Source organism: Leptidea sinapis, chromosome 13, assembly GCF_905404315.1.
Source record: "Leptidea sinapis chromosome 13, ilLepSina1.1, whole genome shotgun sequence".
Lineage (NCBI taxonomy): Eukaryota > Metazoa > Arthropoda > Insecta > Lepidoptera > Pieridae > Leptidea > Leptidea sinapis.
Window position 1 is genome coordinate 6465318 of NC_066277.1, and position 11994 is coordinate 6477311.

At 32.3% G+C, this 11994-nt stretch overlaps 1 protein-coding gene across 3 annotated transcripts; it reads right to left on the reverse strand.

The window, feature by feature from the left end:
- Positions 1 to 1254: 1254 nt before the first annotated feature.
- Positions 1255 to 8221, reverse strand: LOC126967572 (bifunctional methylenetetrahydrofolate dehydrogenase/cyclohydrolase 2, mitochondrial). Of its 3 annotated transcripts, none has more exons than XM_050812099.1 (6): positions 8070 to 8214; positions 5183 to 5280; positions 4477 to 4932; positions 4028 to 4236; positions 3830 to 3952; positions 1255 to 3470 (listed from the first exon to the last, which is right to left on the reverse strand). In XM_050812099.1, exons 2-6 carry the CDS (start codon positions 5275 to 5277, stop codon positions 3343 to 3345), a joined length of 1011 nt encoding a protein of 336 aa, XP_050668056.1. In that variant the 5' UTR covers positions 5278 to 5280; positions 8070 to 8214; the 3' UTR covers positions 1255 to 3342. The 3 variants fall into 3 exon arrangements, with proteins under 3 accessions (XP_050668056.1, XP_050668057.1, XP_050668058.1); XM_050812100.1 differs by having other exon boundaries at positions 5183 to 5277; positions 8070 to 8122; XM_050812101.1 differs by lacking the exon at positions 5183 to 5280 and having other exon boundaries at positions 8070 to 8221.
- Positions 8222 to 11994: the final 3773 nt, after the last annotated feature.

The window sequence follows — 11994 nt, forward strand, 5'->3', positions numbered from 1 at the left end:
TGAATCGCTCATTTTTTCAATAAAAACGGCGGGGTTTCGAATAACCTACTTTTTTTTTTACGGCGCGCCAAATCCTAGTGTGAAACGCGCGTAAACGAAAATGTTCTTTTTTTGAAATTCATACAGATACCACGCATCGAGCCATAAGAATGTGGCTGTATGTTGAAACTCTTTGCGCATGAAGGGATCGAAAAACAAACAAAGGAGTGTTGTTATGAAATTCAGTACAACATTACAACACTCGTTTGTATGATGTAATGGTTATTACGACATTGGGTGTTTTAATGTTGGTAATAAGCTAACTGTTTCAGAATCTTTAATAGAGAATTTAAAGCATGGGTGTAAATAAATATATTTAATACTTAGTAAATATAATTTTTCTGCAGAGCAACCTAGGGATTTTTATCAATACAATATAGATATATACCTACATGATGAAACCCACATGGCCCGTATTTGTCGTGTAATGCTTTAAGCGTGGAACGCATAATGACAATTCGAGTCCCAAAATAACACAATTATTTCGTTGCGTAATGCGACCACGTAGAAGCCCTTCGTTTACATTGGGTCAAAGGTCAGGCCGTAATAAGATCGTCCATATACTTTGATCTAGGTAGACAATTGAATCCACGGGTTAAACTTAATGAGATCAAGGTATTTTGAACGCTGTAGCCGAACACCACACGATCAATAAGCTATACTCTCCAAGACTTTGGATAAATCTATTCACTAACTATATCTACCTACTATCTGATCTGTCACCTTTTTTTTTATAAAAATAAAGGAAGAGACGAGTAGGACGTTCAGCTGATTGTAATTGATACGCCTTGCCCATTACAATGCAGTGCCGCTCAGGATTGTTGAAAAACCCAAAAATTCTGAGCTGCACTACAATTGCGCTCGTCACCTTGGGACATAAGATGTTCAGTCTCATTTACCCAGTAATTTCACTAGCTACGCCGCCCTTCAGAGCGAAACACAGTAATGTTTACAAATTACTGCATCATGGCAGAAATAGGTGCCGTTGTGGTAGGCACCTTAGTAAAATTTAAGTTTAAATTAAAATTCTTAGTAAAATCGACGTCCATTTTATGAAAAAAAAAAGATGTAATTTCGCTCTTTATTTTTGTCGACTTCCACAAACTCGTGAGAAAAGAACTAGGCACCGCAACAAAATGGCGGCCGGATCGCAACGGAGTGGTTGCGTCGGACCATATCGCCGAAGCCGCGCGGGGAAAGAATAAAAACAACAAATATAATATACGTTTGATATATTAAATAAACCACATAATAATAACAATATTAGGTTATTTTAATAACATCAATGAGGTATAAATAAATCATCTATGTAGATCTATATTATTCAGAGCACGTCATTTAAAAATAAGTCTCGATAAACCGATTTGGTTATGTTGATATTTCAAAGGATGGAATGTTCAATTTAGAATTTTAGAGTTTTTATTCAAAATAATATCTACACACAATAGGCACTCAATGATAACCATTAATCAATTCTTAGAACATTTCATTGTTACAATCAATATAGTAATTCCTAAAGAGTTATACAATATAACCCGTGCCAATAATGAAACGAATCTAAAATGGCGACTATACAAGTCGGTCTGACAGTGAAATAGGGATGGCAGATATGAGATAGATCATACATGTGCGAGTGGCAGTGAATTTTAAAGATATGAGCCTGAACATCTTCAAATTGACATCAAAGTGACAAGTGCAATTGTGATGTTTCTTAGAATTTAAGATTTTATCGAGAATCCTTAGCGGCAACTCATTGTAATAGGCAGGGCCTATCACGTACCGTAGTGTGATGTCATGCTCGTCTTGTCAGATATCCTCATAAAAATACCAACTTAATCAAAAAACTTAACTGTTACGAGGCATCATCAAAATCGACCAACGCAGTTGGCCTCTCAGATCGTCGCATAGAAAGGAACATACAAATAGCTTCACGCAGTCGGGTAAAAAGATATAAATTATTCTAGGACACAAAATCACCAATTACTTATCATCTAATTAACATTTATAATACTTTCAAATATTAAGTCTATGAAATTCATATAAATAAGGCACTTATACAGTTAATACGTATTCGAACAATGTTGGAAAATAGATCATTCTACAAACACAAAAAGACTTACTCAAGAAAGTATAAATAAATTGGTTACAATTATTACTGCAGGGATGTTTGGCATTCAAATGAACATACGTCAAATATAATAAATACGAGTAATACAGTAAGCGACCCCATCACGCGGTTTCTTTATAACGTGTTTACGTGTTACGTATTACGCGATATCCAATACCTGTATAGCACGGGTATTTTAGCATATAACGCGGGCATTTCCCACAATACATATTTCTGTACTGTGAAATTTATAATGATTTGTACAGTTCATAATTAGATTCGCGTACCTTTGCACGTGTGTCAATATTAAATTATTTTATTAAATTTATGATTAAATGTAAGAACTTTAATAAAATAGTAAGACTAGGCAAACAATTATAAATACTTGTTACGAATTTTGATTAATTATTATTACCAATTACGGGGTCGTAAAACGCGTTATATGGAAATATATTCCCCTATAACAGGTTTAACGCGGAACCTTTCTACCGCGTTATATAGAGTTTGATGTGTATTTGACGCGGAATCAAAATGATATGGGACCTTGTCAAAGTTATGCGTTAGATACGCAATGTCAAGTTTTTAAACATAAAAAAGATAAGTAGTTTTCTGATTCGATTTAAGTCTTTTTAGACTCAAAGTACGAAAATTAAATATCTTTGAATAATTACACTTGACGCGTAAGAATAACGTTTCAAGCTATCGTTATTAAATATTATAAATTATCTTATTATGCTACGTAATAAGGTCAAGTCGCATCTCATTCTGATCGCTTATACGTGCTTATATCAATGCAAAAGCCATGTCAAAATATATATTGTTATAATGTCATTCGTAGGAACGCGAGACAGAAGATAAGTACATATTACTATATATCGATTGCGTATAAAATATACAGCCTATGCTTATCTGAATGCATCATTAAGACTAAGAAGAAACAATTTTCCACAAACAAATCAATCCACATAGTTTGTGCTTCCAATTATACAATTAGTTTTACTTGGTTACTTACCAAGTAGTTCACTGCATCCTTTCATCATCACAAAAATAAATGCAATGCAATATAACAAGTAGTATTAACCTCAAAATTATATCGTATAGAGTTGTCAAAGAACAGTTAGTCTTACAATTATAACTACGATATGCATGCCTCTATGAGGCGATACAATCAAATAATTTACGATATACTTAAATATTTAATTTTCAATTTCAGCTTCGCGAAGTTTCTGCGCTGCTTGGAATGTGTTGTGCATCAACATGGCTACCGTCATGGGTCCAACACCACCAGGTACTGGTGTAATATTGCCAGCAATTTTGCTTACCTCTGGTAGAAAAAATTATGAAATTAAATATCAATCGTTGTTATATTTTACTGGCAGCAACGTAACTATCAGCATATGAGAATAGATATCGACTATCGGTAGAAGTTAATTAATGGGATTGCATTTTTTTGGGACAACGATATTAACACAATCAACACTTCATGTATAGCATTTATGAACTACCCTTAGATGCTACTACGTCTAGATAGACTATGACAACCGTGAAAACGTCGAAAAAAATTAAGTTTAGAGTTGACAATTTCGTGTTTTTAGAAAATTAAATTAAAGGAAGTAAAAACACCACTAAATCATTTGTGCTAGTAATATATGTTACATTTCAAATATCTTATAATCAACTTACCATCAAAATCAACGTCGCCAACAAGTTTAGTATTTCCTTGTTCGTCAACAATTCTTGTGATACCAACATCAATAACCGTAGCTCCTGGCTTTATCATATTCGCTTTAATTAGCTTCGGGATACCTGATAACAAAATAAATAAAAAATTAGTATGTAAAAAACATTATGAATGGGAATATTTGGTGTAGCAAACCTTACCTGTGGCAGTGATAACAATATCAGCGTTTCTACACAGTTTTTCCAACTGTTCCGCCGGGGTGTAGCGGTGACAAATAGTGACAGTCGCATCCATACCCAACCCACTGTCATGCCTCATATCACTGTGAAGCATCATAGCAATAGGCATGCCTACATTTTTCGACCTACCAACTACAACTGCGTTGCGGCCGAAGGTGTCTATTTTGAACCTAAAAAATAATGGAAATGTTTTATCTGTTAGGTTTATCTTTGACAAGTTTGACACTTGTATACATGTATAAAAAGCATTTTTATACATGTATACAAGTGATTATCAACAAAGAAATTATAAGGATAAAATTTTGAACAAAATATCACAGTTACTGGTACAAATCCGGCTACATCCATAAATGTCGCTACATATAAAAATTTGTTTATACAATATCAAAAGTAACAAATTGTTTACAAACCTCTTCAACATCTCAATAACAGCTAAAGCAGTAGCTGGCACAATAGTTGGCATATCCAAACACAATTGACCCACATTTATAATATGAAAACCATCAACATCCTTTTCAGGAGCAACGGCATTACAAATTTTCCTTTCGTCCATATCTCCAGGCAATGGTAACTGGACAAGGATCCCATCTACTTCCTTATCCTTATTTAATCCATCAATAATCTTAAGTAAATCTTCTTGAATTAATGTTGAATTATACTTCATTGTTTCTGCAGCAATACCTACATCCTTAGCTGCTTTGATTTTGTTTCGCACATATGTGTGACTTGCAGGGTCGTCACCAACTATAATACACCGTAAAGTGGGTGTCTTGTTACCAAGAGTAACCCAATTGTTGATTTTGATTTTCAATTCATCTTTTATCTCCTTTGCCAAAGCTTTCCCATCAAGGATCTGGGCCATTATTCTAAAACAAATCTTTACATTATTAAAATGATTTAATAAATAAATATTGCACACAAAAACATACAAAACTATTTAACACATATTAACAAAATGTTACACTACTTATTTTTGGAAAATTAAGTCAAAAAGTTTTTTTTTGCAGCAATAATGAAAGTAAAAGGCAGCTACTAAGAATCCACCAAATATATATAATAATTAATAAGGAAAAGGTGCAAAAACACTGAAAGCAATACATTAATTATAGTTTTTACCTGGCCGAGCCCAAAGTGTCAAAATAGGAATGACTTCTCATTGTGAATCTCAAATTTGTACTGACTATTTTCAAGCATGGCATTAACTTCATCATCTACTGTTGACGTACATAGATCATTAGGTCAAGCCATCTAACGATAATAATTTAATACGCTTAACTTGAGAAAAATATTCTAATTAACATGATTAATTCTGACTTTTTCCAGATTGCAATGGTTAAAAGCAATTGTTGCTGATTTCATAGTAAAAAGGTGAAAAGTTCAATGCTATCAACATGGTGCCAGTGAGAACCAGTAAATTCTGTTGATTTGATAAAATCAGCTCATAAAACTGGTAAAGTAGAACCAAAGGTCATGTAATGTATGCCAAACCATTAATTAAACTTTTATTATATCTTAAATAAATAATAAACAAATTTTTTTTTTTGGAAGAGCATACAGCTAGGTCACCTTTTGGTGGTTGGTTTTAGTGATTACCACAGGCAATATTCATCCACAAAATCAGGAGAATCACAGGCACTTAGCTGACCATTAAGATGGGTGTATACACTTTTTTTAAGGTACCATTTGTAGGTATAGTTCTGCTGTACATGGACAAATGGTTAATGCACTATATCAAAATTAAGAACAATTTTTATCAATACCTAAACATATAATGTGGGTATTATAATAGTGATAATATAATGAACAGCCTAGTTGTTGATTAAACGGTTATTTTACCTCTTCTACACTCTCACAAGAGTGTGGAAGAGGTAAAATACAAGACGAGCAAAACATTTGGCTGATGGTAATTGATACGCCCTACACATTACAATGCAGTACCACTCAGGATTCTTGAAAGGCCCAAAAATTCTGAGCGGCACTGCAATTGCGCTCGTCACCTTGAGGCATAATATGTTAGGTCTCATTTGCACAGAAATTTCACTAGCTATGGCACCCTTCAGAACGAAACACAGTAATGTTTACACATTACTGCTTCACGGCTGCAATAGGCTCACTTTGTGGTACCTATAATCTAGCCGGCATCCTGTGTAAAGGAGTGTTCCCACTTTGATAGTGACTGTCACTGTGATATTAACTTTTTGGTTACAACAGGGCCAACATTCCAAGACCTTTTAATTATAATCCATTGGCCTAAAATACTCCTTACTAATTTCCTGTGAGTTTCCATTATCTTTAATATTATTAACGATGTAACAATTTATATTGGGGATATCTAAAATATCCCTGCAGAAGAAACAGTGTTGGGCAACTATGAATACTTTGTTACAAATCTACTAATTTATGAAATATAACTACAAAATATAACAACAAAAAATCAGAAAATATTTCCCTTTCAAGGATTCCAATGTATAACAGGAATGAGTTCCCATTTCATTAAAATTAGTTTAATTTCTTTTATCACAATAAAATATACCTTGGATTATATTATTGCTATGAAGATTCTCTATTTTTTATTTAATTGTTTAAGTAGTTATTATGTCAAGAAATGTACAAAAACAAATCTTGTTTAAAACAACCTAACAGAATGGAGACCGAGTACAGGAGGCACAAACAAAGAATGCAATTCCAGTTTCCTTTGTAACCAGTGGATGCATGGAAGCAGGAATGTCACAGTACAGGAGTGTGGCTAGTCTCCAGGTCACCTGGTCTTCACATCATTCCCACAATCCAGCAGTAATATGTACCGTCTTGTAACATGCTAGGAATAGGTATATTAAGACTTTAAAAAATTAAAGAAGGATTTAAAAAAAGTTTATTGATGGCAAAGGTGTGAGATCCTGTTAATATTTATAATTAATAACTTATTTTAATAGATAATGGTATATTTTGTTGACATGACGATCCTGATGGACTAATTTACAGCAGTAAATAGCAACTATTCTTATCTTTGCTAATGATTGAGTTTGAATTATTTCAACATGATAATATTTCAACATTATATTCATAAAAGTTCAACTGATATCAAGTCTTATCATGGAATAAATATTCTGAAAGACAAGCGATAATTTTATACCAGTCTTTGTACATACCTGATTTTTGGTTATTAAATCTAACATTAAACTATTCTGAATTAACTAATATATTCTTATTTATTTATACTATAGATTATACAGTTTCCAAATTTAATGAGTTTTCTTGTGTGTAAATTTACCACAATTATGTCTCTTGACATACAAGTCTCATGCCAGAATTTGGCAAGTAAATATTTCCTGTGGATGCCTCATGTAGAGGCAAAACATGTGTCAAATTGATAAAAGACAAATCTTTGGATAATTTACACTCAAGGAAACTCACAAAATTTGGATTTCCGCAAAATAATGCCTTTTTCAATTAAGTTTTTTAGGAAAAACCATGTCATATACCTACTTAAGTGGATGTTCAATAATAAAGTGCTGTAAAGACAATTAATGTCTTTCAAATTTCATTACTAACAATCTTCAATAGAGAACACAATCTTCAATAGAGAATATTGTCAAGTACACAATAAAAGTTCAGATTATATCAGATTTAAAGTTCAAATAGTTTATCTTGATATATTGTTTAGAATTATAATGAGTTGCGGACCATATTTCACATATTATATTGTATATTTTAATATTAAAAGGAGTAATAAATTATTATTAGTACAAATGCATTAGCATTTACAGTAAAATACCCCTTTTTAAAACCATACAGCTTAACCCCTATTGAATTAATTGACTTTTTATGTATGCTGTGATTGTATTACGATTTTATAAATAACATTGTCATTTTTTAAGTATTATGAGCAAAAATTAAATAGGTACTATTCTAATTCATTTATTGTATCATAAATTTATGAAAACTAAGCCTGTTGTAACCTAAAAATGATTGAGGAGCTGGCAACGAATATTTTAAAACTTACCTCTTTAATTAAGACTTTAGTATCACAAAATGTCTTGTGATGTCAACTTTTAAATTTGATTTAACAAAAAGGTGTAAAATTCTGAAATCGTAGGTACTAAAAACATTAAAAATTGTAAACACTCAGTTTACGAAAATGTCGAAACTCGAAACTTGAAATTTGAAGTCTGCTGTCATCTGTCAGTTATAGTTACTGTTTAGTGTTTAGTAACTATAATAACTAATATAATCAGTATCATGTTATACAATGATGACTGGCGAGTAGAACCTAGAAATTCCAATATAGGAATTCAAAATTCACACAAATAAAGTGTGGGCTGTAGAGTGAAATGCGTTTTACTAAAATAATGGGACCTGATATTATTAATAATATAATATTAGTAACAGTATAATCATACTTTATAAAATTTGAAAAAACTCCAATGGACATTAGAAACACGTTGGAGCTATGGCGAGTGGCGATTGTTATCATTTTGCCGTGACGATCAGTATTCCAGAAGGTGACTCAATTCAAAATCCGTGATTTATTACACTGTCTTCGTAGTTTTATTGCTAAGAAGCCTGTAATACGGACCTCAGTGATTACGACTAGAATGGTATAGGCCGCTTTTATTTTATACGTAGGTACCCAGTTTTTACCAATTGACACTTCAGTGCAAAGATTTATATGGCGACTTTTGATTGTGTAACGCTTGCGATATTTTTCTAAAGATGTTGAACATGGATTTTTAGGAATGCTACAGAACGGTATTGGATAACTCGTGAGAGGAGTTCCGTGCCCTTCCTTGAATGGACTTGAGTTCGTCAGTTTCTACGCACCTATCTAAAGAATGAGTATGAACCAGCTTAGGATTAGATTCTTGAATGAGTAGGTATCTATATGTACTTATATAATATTATTTGATGTATCTAAGTATTATAAAGATGAAGGGTGTTTAATAGTAACAAGACTTGCGCTTGCATCAACATATAGATCGGGAGAAGCTAAGAAAGTATGGATCATGGAATATAATTTTCCTGGATCATATTATTATCTATCTGCCTTCCTTCTTTGATTATAATTTCATATTACATCATGTTTGTACAGTCTATATTTAATTGATCAATGTACGTAAGCTTTGTTAGAATATATTTCAGTTTTTTTCATGTCAATACAGGGTATGTGCGCTGCATAACATAAGAAAAGCGTTAATTTCAAATTAATTCATTATTGTAAAGTAATATAAGCACAAAAAAATAACACCTTTTCAGTGTAAGTATTTAAGATGAATACTTTAATAGATATTTTCGTACATATTATGAAAACAGATCGTGGCATAACAACATAATATTATAATATAAAGTTTATCGTTTTATGGGAGAACAGCTACGTAAGTGGGTGGGGTTGTGACGCGGTCAATATTATCTATATCACGTAATAACAGTGTGTTATAGGGGAGAAGCCAATGTCTATAGTAAATTATCATGAGTAATGTAACAAAAACATCTTGTTTCCAACACACATAAAACCGTATTCACAACGCTAGCAATAGATACGATGTCTGGCAAAGTAGGAATGTGTATAATAAGCCGTTAATTCATCATCAATTAATAATAATATGATGTATATGTTTGATTTAAATAAAACACTTTTAAAGGATTAAAACGCGTGTAATTGTAACGGTTTTACATTAGATGATTGTGTAAAAGTTACATTTTATTTTAGTTAACCCGACGTTTCAAGACCTTTCCAGATCTCGTTTTCAGGGGGACTGCAGAAGAAGTGAGTCAAAGATAGTATTTGTCATAGTTGTCATTATGAAGTTTAGCGCCATTTATTTCCTCGGAGGTGGTATTTGCTGTACACAGATGGTTTTTGGCAAAATTTACTGACAGTGTCCTCTTCTTTTTTGGTATGTGTGTGTAGTTAGTGTAGTTAAAACCCATAATTATTTATTTGAATTTATTATTTATGAATATATAAATAATAAATTCAACATCATTATCATCATTTCAGCCGGAAGACGTCCACTCCTGGACAAAGGCTCTTTTACCAGTTAGATTATGGGTACCAAAATGGCGCTTATTTCTGTCGTGATGCAGTAATGTGTAAGAATTACTGTGTTTTGGTCTTAAGGGGGCCGAAGCTAGTGAGATTACTGGGCAAATGAGACTTGGCATCTTATGTCTCAAGGTATCGAGCGCAATTGTAGTGCCGCTCAGAATTTTTGGGTTGTTCTAGAATCCTGAGCGGCACTGCATTGTAATGGGCAGGGCGATTCAATTACCACTAGGCTGAACATCCTGCTAGTCATTAAAAAAACTGCTGAGAATTATTATTTTCCAGAATTTTTATAATTACTCTGACCCGAAAGAAATATAATGATATAGATACCAAGTCTAACCAAACGTTTAAATAAATCTACAGAGAAATGTGAGATTTACCATAGATACCTAAACATAGGTATTTAAATTTAATACGATGAGAAACACTAAATTTCAACCATAGGTTTCCTAGGTCTTTTCTGAGATTATCAAAACAGAGATATTTGTCAAAAACTTACCTATAAAATGTCAGATAATACCATAACGACTGAACAATATATTCTTTGACAGAAACAGAAAACGTTATTGGGAATAACGTTTTATCTTACGAATGAACTGTGTTCGTAAAGGCACTAGGCGACAATTTGCAATGAAAAAAAATTGACATGTAAAAAGTTTCGCGTCGGAAAGTTATTAAGTACCTACTCCTGAATAGAGTTCTACTATTATATTTGGTAGTAGATAATGAAATAAAATATTAAAACATGCATTTAAAAAACTGCCAAAGTGTAGGTATATTGTGAATAAAGCTTTATAATCTTATCGTCTTGTTATTATAACTAAAACATCCTATTTATAATTATGATTGTTATTGCCCCCAGCGATACATTAAACAAAAAAGAGCATATGTTGTGATAATAATTGTTTTGATGTTATCTATCCAAATTATTTATTGAAAACCCATGACATAACATTGCTATAACGAAGTGAACTGTTTTTGTGTTTGTCATTTTGGAACATCTTATCGTAAATATGCAAAATATATCTCGTTTAAATATAGCTGGTTTGTTTCCGCGTTTTCAATTATTAAGGCTGTTTTTTCTTAAGCGTCCTAATTATTTACCAAATAAAAGATATTTCATATTACTTTGTTTGATATAGGTGCATTGATCACTAAATCCAGTAAACCTACCCGCATTAATAAAAATGATATTAGGTATAATGGTATGTTATAAGCACACACCGGATGACAGAAGTGAAAACTTCATCAAGGCGAGGTTAATAAAATAGATATACAAAAAAATATATAAGATAAATACAATCTATACTAATATTATAAAGCTGCAGTGTTTGTTTGTTTGTATGAACGCGCTAATCTCTGGTACTACTGGTCCGATTTGAATGATTCTTTCAGTGTTGGGTAGTCCATTTATCGAGGAAGGCTATAGGCTATGTTTTTTTTTTAATTGCTATTTTGTAACACAAGGTGTAAAATCGAAATACTATTTTTGCGTGCGCTGCAAAAACTATTGACAATAGAACAAAATGATGTACAGGCTATAATATAGGCAATATTTTATTACTTATAAAACTATCGCGTGAATTATACTTAATATGGCAAAACAACGTTTGCCGGGTCAGCTAGTATATAATATACAATAATAATTGTGTGCAAGCTCTGATAAATTTCAATTAAAAAATACTGCTAATCCTCACAAACCCTTACTTTATCTGTTCCTGAACTTTATTACATGCTTCGATTTGGCGTTCTTTCTAAACCTCACTTTGTTTGGGGTAAACGTTCCTAATGCATTTTAAAACATAGATTGTATCTGTCGTAGGTACTACAAGCATTGGGGTACCTATATTAAAATATATTGGGTACTAGTTGACCCGACAGA

Excerpts from the sequence above, each read along its gene's own strand:
- LOC126967572 (XM_050812099.1), bottom strand. The coding sequence starts at position 5,277 with ATGATGAAGTTAATGCCATGCTTGAAAATAGTCAGTACAAATTTGAGA. Across the intron at positions 3,953-4,027 it reads TATTGTTATCACTGCCACAG|GTATCCCGAAGCTAATTAAA; the intron begins GTAAGGTTTGCT and ends TTTTGTTATCAG. Across the intron at positions 3,471-3,829 it reads TGGCGACGTTGATTTTGATG|AGGTAAGCAAAATTGCTGGC; the intron begins GTAAGTTGATTA and ends TTTTTCTACCAG.